Consider the following 26601-nt stretch of genomic DNA (forward strand, 5'->3'; position numbering starts at 1 on the left):
GCTTTTTAGCCATATGGATTTTCTGGTGTCTAATATTGGTACCCAAATGTCCAGCAGTCTTTCTCATTGAAGGAGGGCACTTCATTTGGTAGTGTCTTCTCTGGTTGCCTATTTTCATGAATCTTGTAGGCAGTTAAGATCTTTGCGAAGTACACCCTTCTGTTAAATTTGGATCATGTTGGATGATGGGATTCATCAAAGTACATGCTAACTACTTGTGTCTCATATCCATAGAAAACTAAGCTAAGAATTTAAGCATGCTCGTTACCTGAGTTACGAGCATATTACTCCTTCATTGATTAACTTGTCTATCGGGATTTTTTTTTTTTTTTTTAATTCTCAGATTTATTTAAGCGTAAGTCTTTCTCTAGAAAACCAAATAGGTGTTGTTATTTCATGAGGAGTCTTTGATTCTTCTTACAACCACGCATACTTTGTTTTATTGCCCACTGCAAGATTATACAGAGCCTGTAATAACTTGTTTTTCTGGTACTGTTGTGCCATTAGCACCAAATCATAGAATGGTTTGGGTTGGAAGGGACCTTAAAGATCATCTCATTCCAACCGCCCTGCCATGGGCAGGGACACCTTCCACTAGACCAGGTTGCCCAAAGCCCCGTCCCACCTGGCCTTGAACACTGCGAGGGAGGGGGCAGCCACAGCTTCTCTGGGCAACCTGTGCCAGTGTCTCAACCACCCTCACAGTGAAGAACTTCCTCCTTACATCAAAATCTAAATGTTCAAAAGGTGAGGGTTAGGTCACATAAAAATCATAAAGTAAAAGTGGAGCTGATGAAATTTAATTTTTCTTCAAATTCAGAATGTTTAAGACTTTGTCAGTATAGGAACACAGCCTGGCCAGGTTGGTTACTTGGATCCTAGAATTAAAGTAATGGATTGAACATTAACATATAGATGAGCACAGTGTTGTGTAACTCTTATTTTCAGAACACCAAATGAAATTCAAATGATGTAACGTGATGACAGTAGCAGCACAATGCATTGGAATTGCCTAATAGAGGACAATTACCTGAGAACTATTTTTGAACATTTTTGCAGTTACAGATAATTGAAAAAACATTGTTGATCCAGATAAGTCACAGCTGCTTTGGAACAGCGATCCTGAGAGCAGCCAGTTTGACTTGAGACATTTTGTTACAGGCTGTTATTGCTTCAGTAGCAGATAATAATTCTGAGCTGGCTTTTCTAGTGAAAATTTTCAAGGCTGATGCAAGTGGAGCTTGTGAAATGCTGTGGCATCAGTCATGAGTGATATCTGCAGTTAGCAATTCAACAGCATACACATGAAATAAGGGAAGAACAGGAAATGGGAGTTACTCTTCTTTGTTTCTAAAAATACTACAATTGGAATGCAAAAAAATGACCTATTATGGCTATGCTAATAAATGTATCAAAAATCAGATCTGATTTAAATAATACTTTTAGTCTTAACTTTCAAAGGTCAAGAATTTTACTAATCAAAATCTAAAACTCTTGCTTTTTTCACTACACTCTTAGTGTGGTCATAATATTAGGAGTTTCTTAAGGTAGGACAAGTGTCTAGCTGAGATATACTTTTGCTCATAGGGACTTTACATGACGTTGAGATGTGTGTCCAACCCAGATGATACTTGATTCCCTAAGTAATGTAATTCACGTGTAGTGGTCAAAACCTTTAACACTGAGCTCTACAGCATACAGTAATAGTGTTAAGAGACTGAATTTCAACTGGATGCTTTGGAGGACTGTGTTTGGGGATACAGCATGGATGAGACTTGTGGCTGAGAGCAGGTCAGAAGCAGGAGGCTTCAGCTGGGGCAGGTAAGAGGTGCTGTGGCCATGCTGCCCGGGTCCTGGGTCCAGCTCGGGACCAGTGTGCCTCCTGGGGCTCTCGTACTGGGCTGTATCTCTTGGACCTCCATTACACCCATGTTCTTCTATCTCACTTTGGGGAATGCATTTTTACACATCCGTTGCCCATCCAAAATAATGCTACCTAGTTAATTTTTCTTAGACTGCCTTACGCTGATCTTTGCTTTTTCTTCTATGAGATTTCCCTGGGTTTTGTTTCATCAAAGATAAACTAGATTTCTTTGCTTTAAAGGCCTCTTGCGGCCTGCCTCCTCTCTGATTGTCGTTTCATTCAATTTTGAGAAGTTAAGCTTGTGACAGTTTTGTGCACCTGCCCAGCTTGAAAGCAGATACCTAAATTGTAAATCCAAGTCTCACTAAATGTTTTACCTTCATTAATTTTACAAATAGTGAAAGATTGTTCTGTGCTGAGTATAGAAGACTGCTTGCGTATTCTCTATCTTTTGTTTTATGCTTAGTTGTAGCAATCCATTAGATGTTCTGTATGTTTTGCACTTTTACCTGGGACTGGAAGCTGAGCAAGAGTAGCAGTTCTTGTATAATAAGGAGAAGATAATGTAAGAATTCTGCTAGGTTTTTTTTTTTTTTCTCCTCTGTTAGGAGGCTTGTGCTTCTGATGGAAGGACAGGAGGGGGCTCAGAAATTTCCTCTAAAATGGCAAGATTTCAAATGGATAAGATCTTAAGTAATATGCTCTGAATGTTTCCAGTAATGGTTAAGGTAAGAAAATAGTAAAAAAAAAACCCGTCATCAGAGATTTCTGGTTTGTCTAAGTCCACATTGGCATAAATTAGGAGTTGCAGTGTGGAAGTGGAGAACAGCAGGACTCAAGGTGTGTGGACCCCACCAAACAGCATCTATGGGCTCTTGTACAATGCTTGGATGAATTAGATGTGAGAATTGATGTGTCTCAAAACAGGATCTAGAAAAAACAGCATATGGAGTGGGGAGTCATGTAAATTAGAAAGTAGGAAGCAAAAAAGACAAGAGTGTATTTTAAGTTACCACCCGTTCAGGAGAAAGTGTATCTCGCTCAGCTCTCTGGAAAGGTTATGATATGCAGCCTGGAGTTCCTTCTCGAAGGTAGAAGCGCAGAGCCTTTAAAAAAAAAATAAATCTTATACGTAATCTACCCTCTGCTTCTTTCTTTTTTCCTTTTTTCTTTTCTTTTTTAAGCAAAGCAAGCAGAGGTGGTGATGTCTGTCTGTGTCTGGGATCAGGTTAGTGAATGTATTCATCCAGGGTGTGACAGAGCTGGGTTCAATTCCCATTTTTTCCTGAGGAAGTTCATGTCTCCTGGGAGAAGGGGCAGGGATTTAAATAGTGAGCTTCCTGAAGTGGGATTCTCATTCCCTCCTTCAGAATTTCTTCTTCTTTGCGAAGAAGAAGCAAAGCTGGAGGGGCAAGGACAGAGAAGGACCTGTGGCTCTCTGGCTTAATGATAATTTCATGTAGGAGACTGAAGTCCTGAGTTGATGTTACTATTTCAAACGCTGCGCATGGGTTTCCTTAAACGACTGTGCAATAAAATGCGGGAAAGCCTTCTCCTAGGAGGAAGGAAAGATCGGTTTCAGTCTCCAGAGATAGAGGAGAGAGTTGAACTGGTTCTTGATATTTTGAATGGGTGCTTTCACAGCTGAGCAGCTGTGTAAGAAACAGAGTAAACGCATCAATACTGACCACACAATTATGTTTTTTAAACAGAAACAGAGATTCTTGTATTTTGTGTGGCATCCATTTTGTATGGTCAGTATATTCAGAAAGCCTGTTATGCAGGCAAGGTGGGCAGAGGGATAGTTATCAGAAAAAAGTATTTTTTGTGTTCGGTCTTAATCACTGTTTGGATGCAAGTTGCTCTATAACAGTGAGCAAGGAAGGAACTTCGTACCATAGGGTTAAGAAGTAAAATATTTAACTTTATTTTTCCTGCAATGTCAAAATATTAGCTAAGGCTTGCAGTATTCTTATTCACAGTAACAGCAGGGAGCAGGAAGAGCTAGTGATCTGCTAGCTACATGGGATCGACTTCGTTATGTTACTGATGTCATTCATTTGTTATCAGAGTGGGTGGACTTTGTGAAGCTGGGCACAGTACATTTTGAAAAGGCCATGTCACTTAGTATAACTTCACTATATAAAGAAATAAATTTTTGGCCTGCCAAAATATTGTGTTTTCTTTTACTTTTTTAATCGGTAAACTTTTCTACTAATATGTCTCGAACAAAGAGAAATTCTAGACTGTGCTGGTTTATAATGCCTTACTAATGCTTATTATTCTCTGATTTTCCAGGGGATAATCCCAAAAAAGCACAGAACAACCACATGGGCTATTACACTGTCACTGCTTTGCAAATACTAATGAGTAGTTTTTGTGTTGTCCACATCTACAGGTGTCGCAAAGAGTAAATTGGTCACCTAGTACTGCAATCTCTGTCCTTACTAATTGGTTCTTACAGAAAAATCTGCAATATACCTGCTTTCTGTCCTTGAGAAAAGCAAAAGAATAGTAGTGTGTCCACACATGCTGCTTTTACGGTATTTGCTTTCCTCCAGTTAAAACTAGTGGGACAGAGCCTGATGCACCAGACCTTCATTCCTACTAAAACTATGTGGCTGTGGTTTTTCTGAGAAATACTTCGAAAAAAACTGATTCAAGTATAAATATTAACAAAGATTGTGGTAAGGCTGTTCTTCATAAAATGGCAATATGCCTATGATGGAAAAGAAGCTTTTTCTTTTCCCTTTCTCCTGCAGTCTGCCCAGCTCTAATATTTTCTAATGTTTTCAGCGTGGTGGTAAGGTCCCCCCTGCTTCTTGCAATTTCTTAATTTCATTTCTCAGCCTGTATCAACTATAACCAACACTGAGTGAGGGAGCAGAAGCTGCAGTTTGGCAGGTCTGTTTGTGAAAACAATTAGTGCTTTAAACATTGGGACTAGTCAGATGGTTTGTTTACAAGAACTTGCCGTTCTGCCATTTAAACGTAACAGCCAAGTTTTCCTGTTTTCACCCTAAATGGCAGCAGGGCTTAATGTTGTCTACAGTGTTCGTAGGGATGTTTGATCCTGTTTTGTTACAACATGGATTTCATGCTGTGGCTGCCACAGTTTCTTATGGCTGATAATTGAGTTCACCAAGCACCCCTCCTAGAACATTTTGCAGAAACAATTTTCTGTGAGATATTCTGGATGTGCTGGCCATTTTTTCATCTATATCATCTGTTTGAGATACTGGTCTTTTCCTGAGTTTTTTTTCTTCAGTAAACATTTTTATATGGCATTGGGTTTCTCTGTAGTATTGTATAATAAGGTTCTCTGGAAATTTATAGCTTTCACCTCAATTAATGCTTAGAAGTTATCAGAGTTTTTCTAAAAAAAGTAAGTTTGGCCTCAAGTGAGAATATTTTGCTGAGATTTCCTTTAGTAAATAAATGGTGCACACCTGTGTCCTAAAGGTGCAAGGTGCTTTTACAGATGGCAACTAAAGTAACTTTATTTGGAATTTGTGAAAATTAGCTGCTTTTAACTTTGATATATGCATAATATCCAAGCCTTTGGGGCATGCTGTGGAAACATAGAAGACAGAATACTTGTTGAGGCAAGCTCCATTCTTTGGGAAGGATTGTTTCCACAGACCTTTGAAAAACATGTGTAGACTTTGAGTTTACTGGGCTGTTTCCTCCTTCCCTAAAAGTTTGAATGAGGGGAAATTATGTTGCAGCGATACTTTTATTTTTCCATTTTTTTACCTCTCGATACAAAGCTGGTCATTATTTTTGAGAGTGCTGCACTGGAACAGACTATCAAACTGTGGTATTAGGAACATCTCATCTTGGACTCCTTTTGAGAGGACAGATAGTGGTATGGATGATAACTTGGGTGTGCTCTACTCGGTATCTGACTACAGTTTCTAATTCTGCTTGACATGACCTGTGAAACTTCTATTATCACAGAATTGGGTTGGAAGGGACCTTTAAATATCATCTGGTCCAACCCCCTTGCCATGGGCAGGGGCATCTTTCACTAGATCAAATTGCTCAGAGCCCTGTCCAACCTGGCCTTGAACACTTCCAGTGATGGGGCATCCACAGCTTCTCTGGGCAACCGGTTTCAGTGTCTCACCACCCTATTTGTAAAGAATTTTCTCCTTGTGTCCAATCTAAATCTATCCTCTCTTAGTTTAAAACCATTGCCCCTTGTTCTGTCACTACAGGCTCTGGGGAAAAGATTCCATCTTTCTTAAAAGCCTCTTTCAAGTATTGCAAGAAGGTCTCCCCAGAGCCTTCTGTTCTCCAGGCTGAACTACCCCAACTCTCTCAGCTCTTCTTCGTAGGAGAGGTGTTCAAGCCTTCTGATGATTTTCATGGCCCTCCTCTGAACTTGCTGGAGAAGGTCCATGTCCTCCTTATGTTGGGGGCCCCAGAGCTGGACACGGCACTGCAGGTGGGGTCCCAACAGAGCAGAGTACAGGGGCAGAATCACCTCCATCGACCTGCTGGCCACACTTCTCTTGATGCAGCCCAGGATAGAGATCACTTGTTTTACACATTAGTGAAGGTGAAAGGTGGTTGCCTGTATATGTATCTGTTGACAACAGCGAGCTGGAGTTACCCCATCTGATGAACCAGGAACACATGTGCTCTGTAGATGCAGAGCTTTCATAAATAGGAAAGACCCTCACCAAGCTAATGTGGCGGGTTTGACCACAAAATATTTCAGCTGAAATTGATTTTAAAATGCGGTATAGTTGAGGCTCTAAGGGACATCAAAATGAGGGAGAGGGGGTTTACACGTTTTGTGTGCGTGAAACTGGGTTTGTTACTTCTCCCACTTGTGGTCGGCAGTTGGGAGTTTAGAAAGATCAGTCTACGTGAGTCATTTCAGCAAAACCAAAGGCAGTAAAGTCTGACTTTATAGCTGTAAGTTGTAGAAAGTATTTTAAAAATATATGTTAAGGTTTTGGGCCTTAAGAGTTAATCAGTTTGTTATCAGACTTGTAGTGTCTGATAATTATCTGACTTGTATTGTGAAGACTCACCTTGAGTACTGTGTGCAGTTTTGGGCTCCACAATGTAAGAAGGATATCAGATTGTTGTCCAAAGGAGGGTTACAAAGATGGTGAAGGGACTAGAGGGCAAGACTTATGAGGAGCAGCTGAGGATACTAGGTTTGTTCAGCTTAAAGAAGAGGGGTGACCTCACTGCTGTCTACAGCTTCCTCATGAGGGCAAGCAGCAAGGGCGGTGCTGGTCTCTCCTCTCTGGTCATAAGTTGACAGGGAACGGATTAGAGCTGTGCCAGGGGAAATTAGGATTGGATATTAGGAAAAAGTTCTCCACTGAGAGGGTGGACATGCACTGGAACAAGTGGTCATGGCCCTGAGCCAGTTGGTGTTCATGAAGTGTTTGAACAATGCTTTTAGATACATGGTTTAACTTTTAGGTTGTCCTATGTGGAGTCTGAGGCTGGACTCAATGATCCTAGTGGGTCCCTTCCAACTTGGGATATTCGGTGGTTCTGTGATTCTATTGTAATTACTCATTTGAAAACCCTAAAAGCGATTAAAAAATAAGGTAATGAAATATGTTGGAGGAAAGATCAAATGTGTAGCCTTTATCCAGTAAGACTGTAAATCTAGAACAATTCACGTGCAGTGGAAATGTCTGTCAATGCAGAGCTCTCCTAGGCTTTGCTCGGTTGATTCTGGGGATATTCTCCAGCATCCTGCTTCTGTGTTGTGGTTTCAGGTTTTCATTTAGCCCTCCTTGACAGAACAGCTTTTGCAGAAAAACATGCTGTAGAAATGTTTAACAACATTGGAAGCATTTTTCAGGAAGGCTATATATAGATTTCAAGTCTCTCTTGATAGGTTGCTGGTAAGGCCTAGGAAGGGATGCTGGAAGCAACCTAAAAATACTCCAGTTTGTTTTAGAATTCATGTCTTGGAATAGATCCATGCTTCCTCTTTCCATCTTTCTGCAGCTGATCCCTAATGTCACCCTGAGAAATCATTTGGACTCACCAATCATTCCATTTACACTTTTTTTTTTTTTGTAGTGTATATGTGTGTTATACACAAATGTGTGTATGTATATAAAAAACCCTGGAATATCAAGCATCTTAATGACACTGGTCTGTAATGTGTCAGATTTAAAAAAAAAAAAAAAAAAAAGTGTTTATTCCTCACTCAACAGTTATATAAGAACACAGAGCAAGATAACTTCAGATTATAGTGTTCTTCATTTATTTTGGGGGGGGGACGGGGCCAGGTGCGCTCGTGGCTATGAGGTTTATAGATGACCCAGTGACAATGAATTATTTGTGACTTGTTACAGTAGTATGATTTTTAGATGTTATTTATAGGATATATGAATAATAATACAAATAATATATAAACATATAAATATTATTATAATAATGTAAAATACATATAGAGAGGATTATTAACAACTGATCCCAGACATTTTTATTTTTATTGCAGAAATGTGCAGTAGATACAAAAAATGCTTTCCTGTCCACACGTGAAACCAGAGTGCTTTCCAGTTATGTGTTTTTTGTGATGAGATGTGCAGGAGTTTTCTTGAAGGAGGAGAGAGTGTGGGAGATGTGATATTTCTGTACTTAATATCAAAATCTATGGTTGTATTGAGAGGTGAAGGGTTTTTTTGGTGGGGGGAGAAGGTTTGGTATCTGAGATGGGAATTTTTTTTTTTTAATTAAAATTAAAATTTCATTTTTGTAGCTTCATCCTGAACCACAGTTTCTCCATGTAGAGAGTAGGATAATGATGTATAAATTTCAGTATTTACCTAAAATTATGTCATCCAAAGCAAAAGCTTGTTGCATTGTCTTAGTTCTACATTTGTAAAGCGGTGTTTATGCTTATCGCTTATAAATATTAGTGAATATTTTGTAATTCTAAATAATTGATAATAATACAGGTACTCTTGAAAGGATACATACTAGAAAAACAAAATAAGTCTTAGTACTCTGATACTTATTATGAAAGTAAATTATATTGAGACCCCTTTAAATGCTGCTTTTGAGTCTTTGTGCAGTAGCTCAAGAGAAGGAATAACTTTATGGTGTTGGTTATGGAAAACTGTCTCACCACAAGTTTTTATTAGGACAAGTCGTTTTTTTGAAATATATAATGTGAGAGCATTTTCTTTGTAAATAATGTGTGGAGTAGTGGAATGCATGAATTTGAATAATAATTCTTCCACTTTTCTCAGCAGAAGCATTCAGTTACATAGCTGTGCATTGAGCTTTTTTTATGATATGCATAAATATTTACCAAGGAGAGCTGGAAAAGATCTGCTAGGACCCCGAGTCTGTCCTCCTGCCAGGAGAGGGCTGCTCTCCACGCCATATGTTCTGACATGTTGTCAACTGTTTGTGTACATTATGCAGCAGTTGCTAAACAGTTGGTACTGTTTTCCTTTAAGAATGTGCCACTAGCTTCAGAACTGCACTGCATACCCTATAAAAAAAATAGAAAAAAAAAAAATTCCCCCACCCCCTCCCAAATGTAAATTCAGCTTGTTCAGCAGCAGCCTGAAGCCCGGCATTGTTTGCTATCGGAAGTGTGAGCTAAGGGGGACAGGCATTCCCCCTGCTCAGCGGGAGCGCAGAGCTACGTTTTGCCCTTGTTGCATTATTAATGGCACAATGTTTTTATGTTGCAGATGGCTAAGAGCTAGCAAGGCATATTCAAGACCATGATGGCTCAGTTTCCCACAGCTATGAATGGTGAGTGGCTCGAGTCGGTTTGTTTTGGTAGGGGTGGGAGCATTTGTCTGTAGTATTTTATTATTTAAAAAAAAAAAATGCTGATTTTTAGTACCTGCAGCAGTGTTATGGTCAGTTCGCTGCAGATTGTTTCCTGTAGCCTAACTTGTACTGTAAGACTGGGAGAAATTCATGGAAGTGTTACCGCAGTGTGATTTACAGTACAGATATGCCTGGAGCATCTGGTAATCTCAGATCGTTTAAAGGGTTGAGGAATGTGTGACTTGTAGTGTGAATACTGTCTGACTTCAAGTGGGGAATATGCTAAGTAATAGTTGATTAAACTTGCATACCTTTTCTGTTGCATCATTCAGCACAAAATGTGTTTCATTATAATATGCTATTTATTTTAAACCAAAATATTTTAAAGTGTTAAGCAATTTGCTACACTGACAGAAATAATCGGTCTTTCTCAAAAAGAAGGTTAAGGATTTTCCTTTTGATTCTGTGCCCCATCTACTATAGAAACTTTTGGATTTGTTTCTTGGTGATTTCAAAGACATATGAGAGTTGAAACCTTAAAAGGTTTTGTGTGTGTATGTATGCGTAGGAGCTCTTTATTTCTAGAGCTAGCTTATTTGTGAAGGCAAATATCTGCTGAAAAATTGGATGTTTAGACGCTGTTTACAGAGCTGGTCAAAATGAGAAGTATGGGAACAATGCTTTGCACTTAAGATATTGCAGATAGGGAGTATTTCTCCTGATAAAAATAGGGGAATAGATATAAGAGAAAGTATTTCTTTTCTTATTTACCTGTGAATGTTACTGCAGGGCTGGGAGGTCTTTATTTAACTAATTTAGAAAATCATCACTACTGAGATAAATTTCGTAAGGGGAAGTGATTTTTTTTTTTTTTTTTCAGAAGAACATTCAGATTTCAAATTAAACCTCTGTTTTAAGCATCTGTTTCACATGTGCATAAAACATTTTGTGAAAAAGTAATTGGTGTGATCAACACCTTTTTTTTTTTTGTAAAAAAGTTTATTCCAGACTTTGTTTCACAGACTTAACAATAAAAGAGGAGTAAAAAGAGTCAATATATTGAATATAATAGGGAAAAGCCTAAATACCAGATATTTTTTTTTCCGCTTTCTTAGACATAATGAAAAAGCTTTTTTTTTTTTGATTGCCACACCCTTTTTGCTCCTAAATTTAAAATAAACAAACATAAGCACTCTTCAGGAAGGATATGTTCTTGTCTGTCTCCGTGGTTGGTTTATACATAAACTGTTTGGTGTCTTTTTGGTTTGGCTTTTTACTCCTTGGTTCTGTTGGATTGCAAGTGTGTTGACAGCACTGAGCATGTACATGACTCGATCTCAGAACTCTTAGTTTGGGAGACCAATCCTTTTCTTGATCTGAAATCCCTTGGCCAGTACTGTCCACCGCTCTCAAAAGGAACGGTGCCACAAGATGCAGCCTTTCCCCTCACTGAATTTTACTGTGTTGAAAAACATGGTAAGAGAACACGAGTAAGAGGGATACCAGGCAATAGTTAAACTATTGCTCATCGCAGAATATTTGAATGACTGTGTGTAGTTTTGCTGTCATATTTCTTATCAGAATTGATTAAACTTCAAACAAGTCAGGTGGGGGGGGGGGGAAAGAGTAGTTTTAATGTGACTTCTGGATAAATACTGAGCAACCTCTGCTGCTGAAATTGTTCTCTAATCTGTGTTCCTCTTCCCTGCTACTTCCTACCATTATTGTTTGCATTTGAAGCAGATCACCTGCATTTACCACTCATTGCTAAGTGGAAACCTCTAATTATGTTGTTAGGGCTTGGTAGTGACTTCAAGCATGAGATGAAGAATGAGGTTATATGTGAGGCAACTAAACCATTAGGCATGGCTGCAGCCTGAGAGCACTGGCTGCCTGCCACACCTTTGTATCAGCAGAGCGTTGACCCTTTCATTTTGTATCCTACTAGAAGACACTGTTTTTCTTCTGGGGAAGAAAACTCTTATTCTTATCAATGTACAATATGCTTAGCTTTTAGTTCATGATAGTGTAAGACATGAAGTAGTTTTCTGTTTCAGGATTATTTTTGGCATTCAGTGTTACAGAAAAGTGAGTGGATAGCATGGAGCAGATGCATGTACAAGTATATGACACAGGGTGACAGAGCACAATACACAGTCTCAAAAAAATACAAGTAGAAGATGCTACAACAATTTATTTACCAAGCTAAGCAGAGAAAGGGAAATCTGTGCAGGACTTCAAGAGTTGTGTGCTTGAGTTTCGATTGAGAGACTCAACTTCATTGAGGGCACCTTGAACTGTTACTCAGAGTGTACCACTACCAGGGCAGGCTCCAGGGCTGTCCAGCCTCAGCACGTGGCTGATGGCCAGACTGAGCGTTATACTGAGAACTGGCGTATTCTTCCTTAATTATGTGGCCACATGTAAACTTCAGTTTGTTTTGGCGCTGTGCTCTAGGGGCACGTAATCTTGCTAGGCCACTTACCTTTCTTCTCCAAAGTCATGAAAGGACGCAGTGAACAGAAAGGAGTTCCCTTTGACTCTCCATTTCTGCCCAAGGTGACCTTTGTGGATGCCTTACTAACAGGCTAGAAATTCAAAGAGGAAAAGCAGGACTTAAGAGTGCCTGTTGATTTTTCTGGAACTCAGGGCAGACCTGCCAGTTTTTATATTTTGCACAGGAGATAAATATGTAAAGGTTGTGATGACATTTTATATGAACAGGCAAGGCTAAGTAACATGTTTTTCTTATGTAGAAAGGCTGCCAATTACAGAACATACGTACAGCATCAGATGGATAACAGACATTTATCTCTGTGAAGTCCATTTCTATGAAGGAGCCCCTCCAGGCATATCCAATCTCCCCAGTCCACAAACAAGATCAAGGATTCCTACTGAGGATTTAGTTTTGTCCTGTAACTGTCTGAATAGTGATCAGTATTTCTGTGAAAATGATAAAACAAACCCAGTTTCTGGTAATTTATTCTCCTTACGTACCGTTCTCCATATTTGGACAAAGCTTTCTTAAGAATTCATCCTGTGTCTTGCAAAAGCCTTTGGAAATGGCACTTAGTTACACTAAAAAAATACCTTCAACAATTGTATTTCTAAAGAAGGAGTTAATACACTAACCACAAACAACAGTTAAAAGGATAAAGGCTTTAATAGGTTAAAGTGTACTTCTACTTAATTGGTCTCTGTGATTGCTGTCTTTATCACAGAGCAGAAAGAAGTAGTGTTCAGTGATGGGGGATGCCTTCTTTACAGCTGGAGAGCAGTTGCAAGATGTTGCTGTTCTCCTAACTCCCCTTCTTCTGTAGGCTAGGTTTTTTTTTTAGGGTTTAATATCCATGCTGATGCTGGGTCTTGGTTTGGGGAGATTTAATCTTGACGGTCCAGCCGGAACAAGGAAAGCAGTATTTGCCGATCAAGATCTTTCACATTGTTTCCTTAACTACCATTGGAATTTTTGGGCTGTGCTCTTTTCTGTTTATGTTTTTATTTGTCTTTCCTCTTCCCTCCTACCACCTGTTTCCTTTTGATATCATTTTTTGTGGTCCAGCAGGAAAATAGCTCTGATAAACTGAGGTGCAAAAAGTAATACTCATACTCATTTCACATTCTTCTCAACCTTTGTAAGTCAAACTGGATTTTATGCTGCTGTGAATAAAATTTAGTTTTGTGTCCCTGCACTTAGGTGTGTTGGAGACTAGGGTGGATGTGAGGTCCTGGTTCTGCTGGTGTCAAGGGTAAAACACTCACTGATGTTAACTTCTGCTGCATCTTTTTTATTTAAAAAAGTTTGCCTCAAGATCTGTGGTCTGAAGTTTTCTGAATTAGAAGGAACCCTCGTCATCACAGTTCAATTAAAAACTACTTGAATGCAACCTGACTCTAAACCTTGTGTGCACTGTAGATACGGAAACTGTAGACTTGGATATCAACAGATGTAGATAAAGACACTAAGCTGAATTAGACCTTGCAAAGAAAATATCAGAACTTGTTCTCCCATCTAAAAGAAGGAAAAGGAAAGAAATTCTAAGGCAAGAACAAATATTTTTTGTGTCCTTACTTATAAATTAATCCTTCCTGTCACTCTTCAGTGAGGACAGTGGTGTCAGTTGATATGGAGCAAAATTCATATGCTCAAGTCAGTGGCATACATCTTCTGCTATCACACCCTGCAAAAAATTAGTTTTCCAATTGTGTGTGTTGCAACAAGTCAGAATTAATGCTATAGGATTGCGGAATACAAAGTGTCTTATTTTTAATTATGAGGATAATATGATTCACACAGAAGTTGTAAGAGGAAATCTTGGAAGGAAGAAGTTAGACATGGAGGTAAATGTTAAATGCAATAAATAGAACTAGGTTTTAACAAAGGAAAGTTTCACCTTATGCCTTCTTCAGAAACTGAATTTTGTAGACAAAGTGTAACAGATCCCATGTTTGGACTTCATTAGATAAATAACTGGCTAAAAGGGAGAGAAAATACAAATTTTAAACTAGGATGTTGTAATAGTGATATTCTTCATGGATTTTTATCTTGATACAAGTCTTAGTTGTTATTATTTATGGCAACATCATCAGTAAAAAGCAGATGCATGCTGGTTAAATAGGTTCATGACACAAATTTAGGAGTAATTTTCCAGCCAGAATTATACAATATGAACTGCCTATAATTGGTTAAATTTCATCACGTTTCTGTTGTGCTGTCTTCAAATAGCTTTTTAGTCATACCATTACAGGCTAGAAGAATTTTTGCTGTATGCTGGGAACTTGGCAGTTGGCTGTGACTAAGGAGGAAGACAACCGGATGTATTAGGTGATCACAGAATAATTACATGATTTGAGGGAAAGGAAATGCATCCTAAAATGTAGTGGGTGAAATAAGGAGTACTGTCTGCTATTGCATAAGGCACTGTTGAGACACCTTGTGGGATATAGGGTGGAATTTGGGTTATCTGCTTAGGAGGGAAAAAAACCCAGGAACTGTAACAGATGCAAAGTTAGGCTTCAGTGTTATCCAGGAGAAATGAATTAAGTGTTGAGAAAGGCTAAAGAGATTGGCTTTGTTAACTTACCGAAATAAAAGGTTACTGGGTTTTTTTATTTCATTGTACAGTAAATAAATTTACTCTTTTTCTTATTAGGAAGATAAACATTAAGGAGGGAAAATAAGTACAATGTTAGCACAAGGTTAAATAGAGATGAATCAGCTGTTGGTGCAGTTGGTCTGGAAATGGGAATGGTTCTGTCAGCAGTGATGTCCTGGACCATGGTCAAGGAAAGAGTCTGATTCTCTTAAGGCAGAGCTTGCATTTTAGGAAGGAATTAATGTATTAGGGTTTCTTGGAGTAGCAGTAGTCTGTACATGGTGACATTGGAAGTCGCTTTCTATCCTATGCTCCTGAAATGTAAAAAATAAATAAAAAATTAGGTCATAACTTAGTGAAGATTAGTGTTTGATCTTAATCCATTAACTTACTTTAAGCCTATAGCTACTTTGCCTTACTAAGATTTTATTTTGTTAGTATCATGTGTTAGCATTAATAAGGTAAGATTACACTGAGTGGGGAACACAGGATGGTTTTTATCTGGAATAATAATGCTATAATGTAAGCTGCTTTATTAATTTTGGATGTCAGTGAGAATTCCTGATGTTTTTTCTTCAAAGCATATAAAAATCTAAACAAAAAAACCCAAGATGATCTACAAATACTTCCCCAAAATGGTGAACTGAAGGCTTAACTGAAGGGACTCAGAAACATAAATCTCATATGGCTGAGCTTTAAAGGTCTTTGTTAAAATTTTCATTTCCTGAAAGTTTAGCTCTGAAAGTTTGGGAATATACTACTCTGATAAACCACTTTGTATAGTTGTTGCAATTTAGGGGTTGATGGGCATTGTGTGAGGTGGTACCATCTTAACATCTACTAAATTCCATGTTGTCTGTGATTGTTTCATGGCTGCTTTGAACAGGCTATAGATGATATTAATTGGTATTGACAGAATGAGTTCAGCTTTAGCCCTGATTATAATGGTAAGAATAAACACGTTTTTTGACACTGTGGTCTGTCAAATGTATTTATATAATGCTGTGTTACTTTAATTAGGAATCTTATATGTTCAGGCTTTTTAATATACTGCATCAGTTCTTTAGGACATCTGTTGTTCTTCCTACAGTGGAACAGTAACAAATCATAATTGAGATAGAAAGAAGGGGTGAAACCCTGGAAAGCTGAAAGAATCAGACTAGCATTCTTATCAGGTACCTTCAGAGGAGATATTTTAGTAACTTAAAAACATTTGTGGTTTAGTTGGTTGTGAAGTCCTCTGTGTGCAAGTCTCAAGAACAGGTAAGACTAACTAAATATGAAGAGCTGCCAGCGCTGTTTATTGAAGTAATTTCTTTAAAAGTTTGGGGTTTTTTTAATAATAGTTGGTATATTTTAAAGCACGTACCACCATTTTGCCCTGCATTTCTTCTCATAACCATAATTTTGTGTTTAACTGTGATCTCTGCAGTATAGTTTTGTTTCTTTAGAAAACATATGTTTCCTGAAAGTCATGGCTTCACTATTATCGAAGAACTCTGCACTTGTTACAGTGTGTGTTGATACTTGTATAACATTATGGAAAAGGATACACTTATATTTTCTTAAGAGCTACAGGTAAAGTTTGCTGTACAACAAATGGAAGTGCTTTCATAACACACTATTTCACAAGAAATCTTCAAGCTTGGGGGGAAAAAAGTACAGGTGCGAGTTAATGTATAAACTGTTTCTGATATAGATGATGTGGGTTGCAAGGCCCTCAGAATTACTCCTATTTCTCATGTTCTTTATATTCAGACTGGATTAAGAAATACATGGACAGTACTTTTTTAACCTATCCTGAGGATAACTCAACATCCACTAGGCTCACCTTTCTGGAAATGATCCACTCTGCTATTGTCAGGATCTGTTACACTTGAGGCTCTGGCAGAACCTAGAATTAGACACAGAGTAAGGATACCTGTGAAAAAATTGGCCAAAGAGAGAACGTGGCTCCTGTGTTAAGGGAGACTAAATGGATTAGAGCTGTTTAGTTTAGTTTAGAGAAGAGACAGCTGAGTTGATGATATGGCAGAAATCTGTAAAGCCATAATAGTGTAGAAAAGTCTAACAAGGGAAAGAATATTCACTGGTTTTTTCATAACTGAAAAGGAAAGCAATACTTAGTGAAATTATTGAGCTCAAGACAGGCAGAAGAAAATGGGTTGATTGGTTGGTTTGTTTGTTTCCCCTAATGAACTACTCAGTTTTGAGACTCACTGTCTCAAGATGCTTTGGAACCAAAAATTCCAAGTACATGGGATCAAAACTTGAGGAGGAAAGATCTATGCCATGGCTATTAAATGCTTTTTTCTTTGTGTGTGTGTGCCTTTTTGGCTCAAGAAGTCTGACAAATTGCTGATTTCTGACAGTTGAGGAACTGCCCAGGGAAGAACCCAGTTCCTAATTCTATTCCCTAAGTGGCCCTATGAGCCATTGTGGAGGCAGGATTAGGGACTGTGGTATAAACCAATACCAAAGGTCTTATGAACATAAATCAGGCAATTTTTTATTTATTAATATTTAAAATCAAACTCCCTAGTGTGATGGGAAAGTAGTGCTGTATATGTATTGGATATAGTTGGCAGGTTCTGCTAATTACTAATTTAACATTATAAGGAGTACTGTTTAAGCACACTGTCTTACTCTTGCTTTTGTTACCTTTGTGTTTTCTTCCAGCTTGCCCTAAACATTTTCTTCCTGTCAGGACTAGAAATTACAAAGAGGAGGGTAACAAGAATGATCAAAGATACAGAACAGCTTCCTTATGAGGAATAATTACATTGACTAGGACATTTCAGCTTGGAAGAAGAATGGTGGGGACGGTGGATACAGTGGACGCCACCTTCTCAAGGTCATTCATCACTTTGTAGGCAAGAGAATGGTCATTAATGTCTGCTAACACAAGAATAACCAGTATCAAATGAAAATACCATTGACAGATATCAAACAGAGCACTTTGCACAGTGTCAGATAAACAGTGAAAGCTGTAGGAAGCTGTGGATGCTAAAAGGTTACTTGGATTCCTTAAGCGATTAGAGACAGATGGATTTTCCTTCCATTAATGAGGTACCATCTCTGGGGGCTGAGAAAGATGTCCCGGGGAAGTACTGCCATGTGCTTGCCTCAGCCTGTCACTCTGTGCTGGGAGCTTAGCTAGGTGAATATTCGTTCTGTGCTGGCAGGGTTGTTACTGTGTTTTGTTTCCTAAATTAGCTCCTAATTTAATTTTATTCTACAGGTCATTCAGGAAATGCCTCTTCATTTTCCTTCTCTCCCACCCTTCCTGCGTAATTTTTTCTTTTTTTTTTTAATTTGATGGTTCTTGTCTTTTCCTCTTTCCTTTCAAGTCTGTATTCCAATTCTCCATTGTAAATATAGCCCTTCAGCCTTCCTCCTGGTCCCAGACTTCCTCCTCAAGTCTGAGAACCCAGAAATGCCATTTTTATTCTAATGGACAGCTAATGACAAGAACTATAAAACCTACTATGAAGGATCTAATATTCCTTGAATAGCGATTTGCTCTGATTTTGTGTCAGCATATGTTTTTGTAGGAGAATCATTTCCTTTACTCCACCTAATTTCAAGGTTCATTTTGCATCCTCTTGCTTGGTATTTTTACTGCCAGTATTTCTCCTGGTGTGGAAAGATTTACTAGCTGCTGCAGATGGAAACTCGCCTGAATCTTACTAGTTTTGCTGAATTTCACAGAGATTTGCTAAACAATAATTAAACAAATTGTCCTTTTGTAATTTTTTAATTAAGTTGTAGTGGTTTTTTTTGTGAATGCTGGTGAGCAGCAGCAGCATAAAAAAATCTGTTTTCAGAACTAAAAAAATTTAAGCTCTGGTGGCCTTTTTCCTCAAACATAGTGACTAAAAACCTTTATTTTCCTCATCAAAGACTTTGATGCTATACAGGTTGACAGGAGTTTACTCAAAAAAGCTTCTCACTTGTCCTAAACTCAAGGGTAAGCATATCTTCCATCTTCTATGTCATGCTGGGAAGGAAGGCAATGGAGTCCGTCAGCTGGAAGTATGCTTATCTTAACAACAAATAGAGGCAGGTCTTGCAGGTGGTAGGGGAGAATTTGGCAAAGTATGCTTATTTTATGCCTTGATAATATTGCTTACTTTGAACTTTTCATACTTTCCACTGGAAAAATTCTTGTTGGCGTGACTTTTTTTTTCTTCTTTTTTCCATCTCTAACATCCATTCGAAAGTATTAATTGCAGGTTTAGGGAAGTGATCTTACCCCTGTACTCGGCACTGGTGAGGCCGCACCTCGATTACTGGGTTCAGTTTTGGGCCCCTCACTACAAAAAGGACATTGAATGACTCGAGTGTGTCCAGAGGAGGGCAACGAAGCTGGTGAAGGGTCTGGAGCACAGGTCTGATAGTGAGCGGCTGAGGGAACTGGGGTTGTTTAGTCTGGAGAAAAGGAGGCTCAAGGGAGGCCTTATCGTGCTCTACAACTATCTGAAAGGAGGTTGTAGCGAGATGGGGGTCAGTCTCTTCTCCCAAGTAACAAGCGATAGGACAAGACAAAACAGCCTCAAGTTGTGCCAGGGGAGGTTTAGATTGGATATTAGGAAAAATTTCTTCACTGAAAGGAATGTCAAGCATTGGAACAGGCTGCCCAGGGAAGTGGTTGAGTCACCCTCCCTGGAGGTATTTAAAAGTGTAGATGTGGCACTTAGGGACATGGTTTAGAGGTGAACTTGGCAGTGTTAGGTTAATGGTTGGACTCTATGATCTTAAAGGTCTTTTCCAACCTAAATGATTCTGTGATTCTGGGCAAAGACATGACTTATGTCATTGGATAGAAGAATGGACTTGTTTCAGGTGCTGCATCAGTGTTAGTGACTCAACAACTACAGGTGATTTCAGTGGCATTGTTTTTCCAGTATTAGGCAGAATATACTTTCATATTTATTGCTAGTATTGAATCTAGATATGGGGAAGGCTTAGGTTAAGTCAAGTCTGTGTGCCGGCTTTTTCCTGTAAGAAAAGGAAAAGTTAAATTAGCTTTCAAGAATAAAGTATGAATTTACCACCATTGTAGGTTACAGTAATGGCACTTTTTGATGAGAAATAGAAAACTTGTTTCATTAAAACATCAGAAAATACTATTGAACGAGTTGTCACAAATTCTACGGAAAACTAGTGTAAAAGGTAGCATGCTAATGTGCAGTTGAGAGCAATCATGTTTATATACGTTTCCTAATGTATTTTTTACATCAGTGGAGCTCTAACAAAATTAAAAAAAAATTTTTTTTATTTACACATCTCCAAGTAAAATTGCTGCAATTTGCTATGTCTTTTTGCTTTTTTTTAAAAAAAATATTTTGCTTGCTTGGTGTGCTGCTTTGTTTCAGTGGAGCTTGGCAATAATTTAATTAAAAAGGAGCTTCTGAAAATGGATAGCCATAATGAGCTAAATGTTTCTGTGATTTTTATAAAGTATAGAAATACTATCCTGTTGTTATAAACTGATAATTTAAGTGCTTTGGAATTGTCAAGTTCCGCTGTAAAATTCAGAAAACAAGTGGATCTTTACTGTTACCATGGACTAGACTATTATGTGTCTCTAAATTGTTTAGGGGATTATACTCGTTCTAAAAGCAAGGATTATGTTTCTACATTGAGATCATTGCATGGCACAGAAATTTGAATGTTCTTCCTTTACAGATAGATATATTTGGTATCGAAGTGGCAGGATGCCAATGACCATATCATCAGGCAAAATACTGCGTCATATGGAGTTCTGTTCCTGTTTTGTAGGAGCAGGTGGTTAGTTTCAACGAGCTTAGTATATGATTTTGGCAAACTGCTGAACCCAATATGCCAAAATATCTAGAAATCCTGTATGTAATGTAGAGAATATGAATTGTACTCTAAAATACAATGTGTCTGCTGCTGCTTTGTCCACATTTCTGTAAGTGTGCTCTTCAATTAAGCAAGTATTTCTTCACCAAATCTGTCTAGCTCTGCCCTTGCCTTATGTTATTTAACAGCCTGTCTGCAGGTAACAGTTGTTTTTGGATAGCACATCAGAGACACTTAAAAATCTTCAGAAATTCTCTTAGCTTCAGTGGACGTAATTCTTGTAATTTTAGTGAAAATACAAAATTGAAGGAGAAGCATGTTTCCCTCTGTTTAACATGCTTTAGCTAGAGGTGTTTCCACTTAACTGTGTATACATTAAAGAAGCTGCTGAAGTTGTTGTTAAGCATAGACATTCCCTTTTCTTCTGGCAGTTGCTGCAGTGTTGCTTAATATGCCAAGGGCCTCCGTGAAGCATTTCTGGTAGGACAGGTAGTAGCGGGATTAATGTGTGCATTGTGAAAGGAGGTTGCATGTGACTCCTGCCATGGCCCAAGAATACGGGAGCTGGGAATAGGAGGTGCATTCCTCAAGGAGGAGCAGGTGGTACTCTGGGATGGATCCAAAGCCACTGCAGTAGTGGTTCATAACAGGTTTGCACACCTAAATAAGAATAAATGCCTATTATCGTTCAGCATTTTCTCCTACATTTGATATAAAGAATCAACAATAAAGGAGGGAAGCAAATATTGAAAACAGCAGTAATGCTGATAAGGAGTCTGGAAATTCAGACTAATGGTAAAATATTCTGTATATTTTCAGTCTCCTGGAGTGTTTACTCACCAGTGAGTTAAAATTTGAAGTATGATTGAATATCTTAGTTGGGAACACTAAATCCAATCTGTAATAAGTAATTCTGTGGTAGACTTACCTACAAACACAGACGAAGAAAGACTGGAATTATAAGATATATTGGGATAAATCTAATACCAAACAATTCTCTTGAGGCTTCTAATGGGAGACAATAACGTGATTGCTGGTTGCATTAAGGAAAAACCCTTGTTGTGCAGCTTGGGGCATGCTGCTGCATGCCTGTGTTGAAATTTCCCTGTCTTTAAACATGGGGATAAATATTTATTTAGGGCCATTATGAAGCTTAATGTTAGTTTTTTTGATGGTTAAAAAGGTGGTGGTATAATCACTCATCCTTGTGACTTACAAGGAATGCTCTTTCAATTTAGGTTTATTATCTCTGTGGGGTTAATTAACTTTGTAGGTCGTAGGAGCATAGTTTTTATTAGAGAAAAACAAGCAACGCCTATTGGTGAAAAACACACACAGTTCTTTGGAGAATGTGAGAAATGTCTTATGATTTTCCACAAGTGAAAAGTTGCCTTCCTCCTTTTCACTAATAGTACTGCTCTCGGTACTACCTTTTGCCTACGGGTAGTACTAACCAGTGGCAGAAGTCTTACAGAGCATTTTCAAGTCTATTTACTTTTCTTCTACGATTGAACTTTCTCTCATCTTTTTCAATGGCAGCTTACCATTTTAAGGAAAGAACACTGTTTGTTTCCATTTCTGATGTTGGCAGCCCATCAAAGCAAGTCCTCTATTTTCTTCAGAAGATTATCTGTCTAATGCAGTGTTGTAAAGACATTTCTGGAGCTGTCCTACCAAATGCTGTGATCCTGCCATAAACAGGCCCTCATACTCTCTCACAGAGAAATACCTTTTATTTTAAATGATCTTAAAGGAACAGAAAATGTTGTTTAATCCCCAGCATAGTCGCTTGTTTCCAACGCTACAAAATTGTGAGTGTTACCACATTGAATTTCATATTAATACCAGCTACATGAAGGTGAGATCAGTATGTATTTTGTCATCTTTAGAGAAGCCTTGAAGGTATGTTAAAATGATGTTTAACACCAGCTTGTTTGTGTGTGTCTTTGTCATTCTGTATGGACTTTCTACGTGGGTAGAATTTGCATGTGACTTTCGAGTCTTGAGCATGTTGTAGAGCTGTGGAGTGGGCATGTAAAGGAGTTTTCTCTGTTGGTTTTCTGATCTGGTATAAGGAATCCACTGAGACATTTCTGGACCTCAAGTCCAGGTTTCCCATAGTGGATCTCGTGAACACTTGCCAGTCCTGATGTTCATCCAGAGTCTTCTCTGAAAGTACCAGCCTTCTCCAGAAAATAAAGACAGTTTGACATCTGTCTTCCAGAAGTGTTCCTAATATAGAAATGTGTTTTTTCATAAACAGAAGAATCAACTGAAGGCAATAGTTACTCTATTCTAGGGAAAATCTTTGTGGGGAAAATCTCCCAAGTTCAGCATTTCTTGTGTTTTGATTCCTAAAAATGCAGTGTACTCAAATATGGTGTTAGCTTCATCCAGGTGGGTCTTGCTTCATGTATGAAGGTGTGAGATTGCAAAGTAGCCTCTTTTGAAGAATAATGATTTTTATCTTGTCAGAGAGATTGTGCTTATTTTTTCCCCTCCGAAATTGTACCATCTACTGTTGGGAAAAAATTATTTATCTCTTGAAACTTTCCAGAAAATTTAAGCCAAGTCAGAAAAGTAGTAATGTACTATTCATTGGCTGCAGTAAAGACTGTCATGAGAGCATGTAGTGGCAACTGTATTTTGATTTCTGATGCTGAACTGATTTGTAAAAGTACTGTAGTCCTCTGATGTTTGGTACCAGCTGAAAGTCACTGGAGAGCCAAAGGTTCATCACTGCTCCACCAAGGAGATGCATGCCTCTTGCCCCATCCTGTGCTCGGAAAGGTGTCTGTGAAGAGGGGATGCCTGCAGTTCTTTTTTGTGATTTGTGTATGACTTAACTGTGAGTAAGGGCTGGGGCTGTGAGGAAGGAAGATGTCTCTGGGCAAAATTAATTGTTCCCTTCAGCTGGATCTGGTTTATGGGCAAGATGTTTCTCAGCCCTGGGATTGAAGGCGTGTTAGTGCAAAAAAATGTTGAGGTAAGCCAGATAAGTTTAGATGATACATTTTGGATGGCAGATGTTTCTGTTTGACTCTTCCTGCAGCGCTGTCCTTCCAGGAAAAGGAGTAGTCTTCCCTTTGTCACAGTTCAACGTGCCCAAAACTTGGTTGGTTGTAAACCAGGCAGTGTAATTTTTCTCAACAGTGATGCTGAGTGGCAGGTTTTACCGCTGGTGGTAGCTTTGGGAAACAACCCATGGTATTTGGGAGGATTATAGCATGTTTTGATGGTGATTGCACAGGAGAACTGAGTTTCAAACTAATTTTGTCTGTGGTAAGTCTTTATTGTGATGGTCTCGGTTGTACTGTAAGTAAACACAGCAATTACTTTGAAGAATGGTTTCGTGACGTGCTTTGTGGATTTGCCAAGACCTTGTGATCCCCATTGTTCAAAGTGTTAATTTCAGATAGACCAATGTGGTATTTTTGCTTGGTATTTTGAGGAATCCTAACTTAAATGACACTTACTGTACATAGATTTTTCTTTTCTTATTTGTATCACCAAATGGTAACATCAAAAGAGTCATGAGCACCTGGTTAAGCTAAAAATAAGGGCTCACAATGCTTTAACCTTCCCTCTTGTGCTATGCCCTTTATTTTGTTTCTGTTGGATATTGGGGTAGGAGTTGGAAAAAACAGTGAGTCCTTTTAAATAAGAAGTGTAGGGTGAGGCTTGAATGCCCACACTGTGGACCCCTACCGTAAGTACTGGGTGGGTTTTTTTCATTTTTTCCTTTTAAATAAATGCTTTCATTGTCCAGTGGTTATTAACCTGTATTCATAAAACAATGACCTGTTCTAGTTCAGGCTGAAAATGGCAGACACTCTCTCTTAAATGATGTTAGGTTAAAACTTAGTTTCTTGGGAATTGGTTCAGTTATAGACAAGCACAAAAAAACTCATTATCAGACTGGGAGAGCTGTGTCGACTTGAAGGTATGCTGTTCTCCAATCCTAATTCCTGCAAAAAAACCCCCCCCAACATTGCTTTCTAGACTTAGGTTGTAAGGAATCACAGCTTTGGAAGGACTTTGTTTGGACACTGCTTTGCTTCTCCTGCCCCTCCCTCCAGTCTCATTTCTGGTTGGAATTTAGTACATGTTTGCATTCAACCTTCTAAATTAAAAGATTCTCTGATACCTCCTTTTAAACATCTAAATTTCAAGGTGTTATTGAATGTTGATAGGTGTTCAGAGAGATGTGGCTAACATTGTCTGAACTGAATATGTTTTCTTGGAATTTTTATTTATGAAGTATGCATATTTTTATATATTTACTTTTAAGTAAGACAGTCAAATTATGTGAGAGGAGGTCTGCTTTGGATTTTGGAGACTTACTACATTATTTTCTTCTATGCCTATAAAAAAAAACAGTGGCGAGCATATCTTTATGGAATTGGTCACCCAAAAAAAAAGTTCAGTCTCTGTCCTCAGGGATAGGGAAAATCTGGAATTTTTCTTACCTTTGAAAATTTATTTTTTAATTAAATTTATACTTGCAAGAAACCTGTCATGGAGATGGTTGCTGAAGAAATGCTTTTGCATAGTTAATCTGGAAACGAATAAACTGTGCTAACAGCATAATTTTAGTAGTAGAGTGTGCATCTAAAGGCCATTTGTTATGGCTGCATCGAAGATTTTTTTTTTTTTTTCTAGCATCAGCAGTGTGAAGTATGTGGTGGTAAGCCAGCAAAGCTGGAGATGGGGTGCGATAAGCCATCACGCACCCCACACACTCTGCCTTTTAGAGAGCTCTGTGATGATCCTGAGGTTATGGAGGCAATGACAACACTCCTGCGCTCAGCACCTCTCGATGTCAGAGAAAAGCCATCACGGTTTGAGCAAAAGTGCGCAAAATATTCAGTGTGCAAAAGATAGTGAGATTCTTGGGGAGTCTTAATGAAGGAAAAATGAGAATGAAGGGTGAATGCAGATCTTAAAACATTCCCTGGATGAGATGGTAATTGTCGTACAACTACAGGTTTGAATCTGGTGAATCAGTGAACTGCAGAATTTTAACGCATTTGAGACGATACCATGTAGAACTTCAAATTTCATAGTTGGAGAGGAAACATAATTTACCAGATTGTATTCAGAGATATTTTTCTGAAATATATTAGAAGAGTTTCAGGATTGATTGCCATCTTCTTGCTTACTTTGTGACATATAGATATGAAACGGTGCATTTCAGGACATGTTTAAAGAGAAGTTCCCTTACAATGTAAATTGGATTCTTTAGAGAAGCTATGGTAGTGGTGCTAACTCCAGTCGAGGAATTCTTACTGTATTTTTAGCACTTTGCAGCCACTGTCCACATGAATATATTGTGGTGGTCTTAATCCATCTGTCATTGATTATAAAAAGTTAAGGAGTGTTGTAGCTACCTTCTTCAAAAGATTATCAAAACATGGTATTTCATATAAAGAATATGTGGTGTTGTTAATACTTTATTTTCCGTATATGAAAAAAATGGTCAGGTTTTCTGAAGTTGTTGCTGACAACTTTATGAGCACTTCTTCATCTTGTCCGGATAATTTCTATAAGCGTTAATTATAATTTTAAGTACCACTCTAATTTTTGCCATTGGGTGTAAATTGTCCTTGTTTGTGTATTACAACAATACTCACACTGCCTATCAACTTCTAGGCATCTGATTTAGATTTATTCAATTTATTATTGGTATCTAATCTAGATTTATTTAGGTTTATTTAATCAGAAGAGAGAAGGAGGGTGGTTCTTGAAGTGCAGTTTTGCGTGCAGCCTGCAAGAAGACCCCTTCATTGAGGGCACACTAAAAAAATTGGTATATCCTTAAGAGAGGGAAGCAAAACTCCAAATTCCGGTGCATAGAGGTTGCATCCTAATGCCCTCCCACCTTTTCTGTCATCATATCGCCAGTGAGTTTCTCATTTGGTTTGGGTTGGGTTTTTTAACTATATTTCCCTACTAAGCCACAGGGGTAAAGAATAAATTTGTACACATGCGAGCAGAATGACAGTCCAAACAGAACCTTCTTAAGAGGAGACG

At 38.3% G+C, this 26601-nt stretch overlaps 1 protein-coding gene across 6 annotated transcripts in view; it reads left to right on the plus strand.

Moving 5' to 3' along the window:
• Window positions 1–26601, plus strand: part of ITSN2 (intersectin 2) — an 86359-nt gene that overhangs the window by 4929 nt on the left and 54829 nt on the right. For 5 of the 6 annotated variants that reach the window (XM_074861446.1, XM_074861449.1, XM_074861450.1 and 2 more), the window contains exon 2: window positions 9559–9622. In XM_074861446.1, the coding sequence (XP_074717547.1) occupies window positions 9592–9622 (31 nt within the window). In that variant the 5' untranslated portion in view covers window positions 9559–9591. Of the gene's footprint in view, window positions 1–1447; window positions 1822–2472; window positions 2593–9558; window positions 9623–26601 lie in introns of those variants that run through there. The other variant, XM_074861447.1, reaches the window with a different exon arrangement.

This window comes from Strix uralensis, chromosome 3 (genome assembly GCF_047716275.1).
Source record: "Strix uralensis isolate ZFMK-TIS-50842 chromosome 3, bStrUra1, whole genome shotgun sequence".
Classification (NCBI taxonomy): Eukaryota; Metazoa; Chordata; class Aves; order Strigiformes; family Strigidae; genus Strix; species Strix uralensis.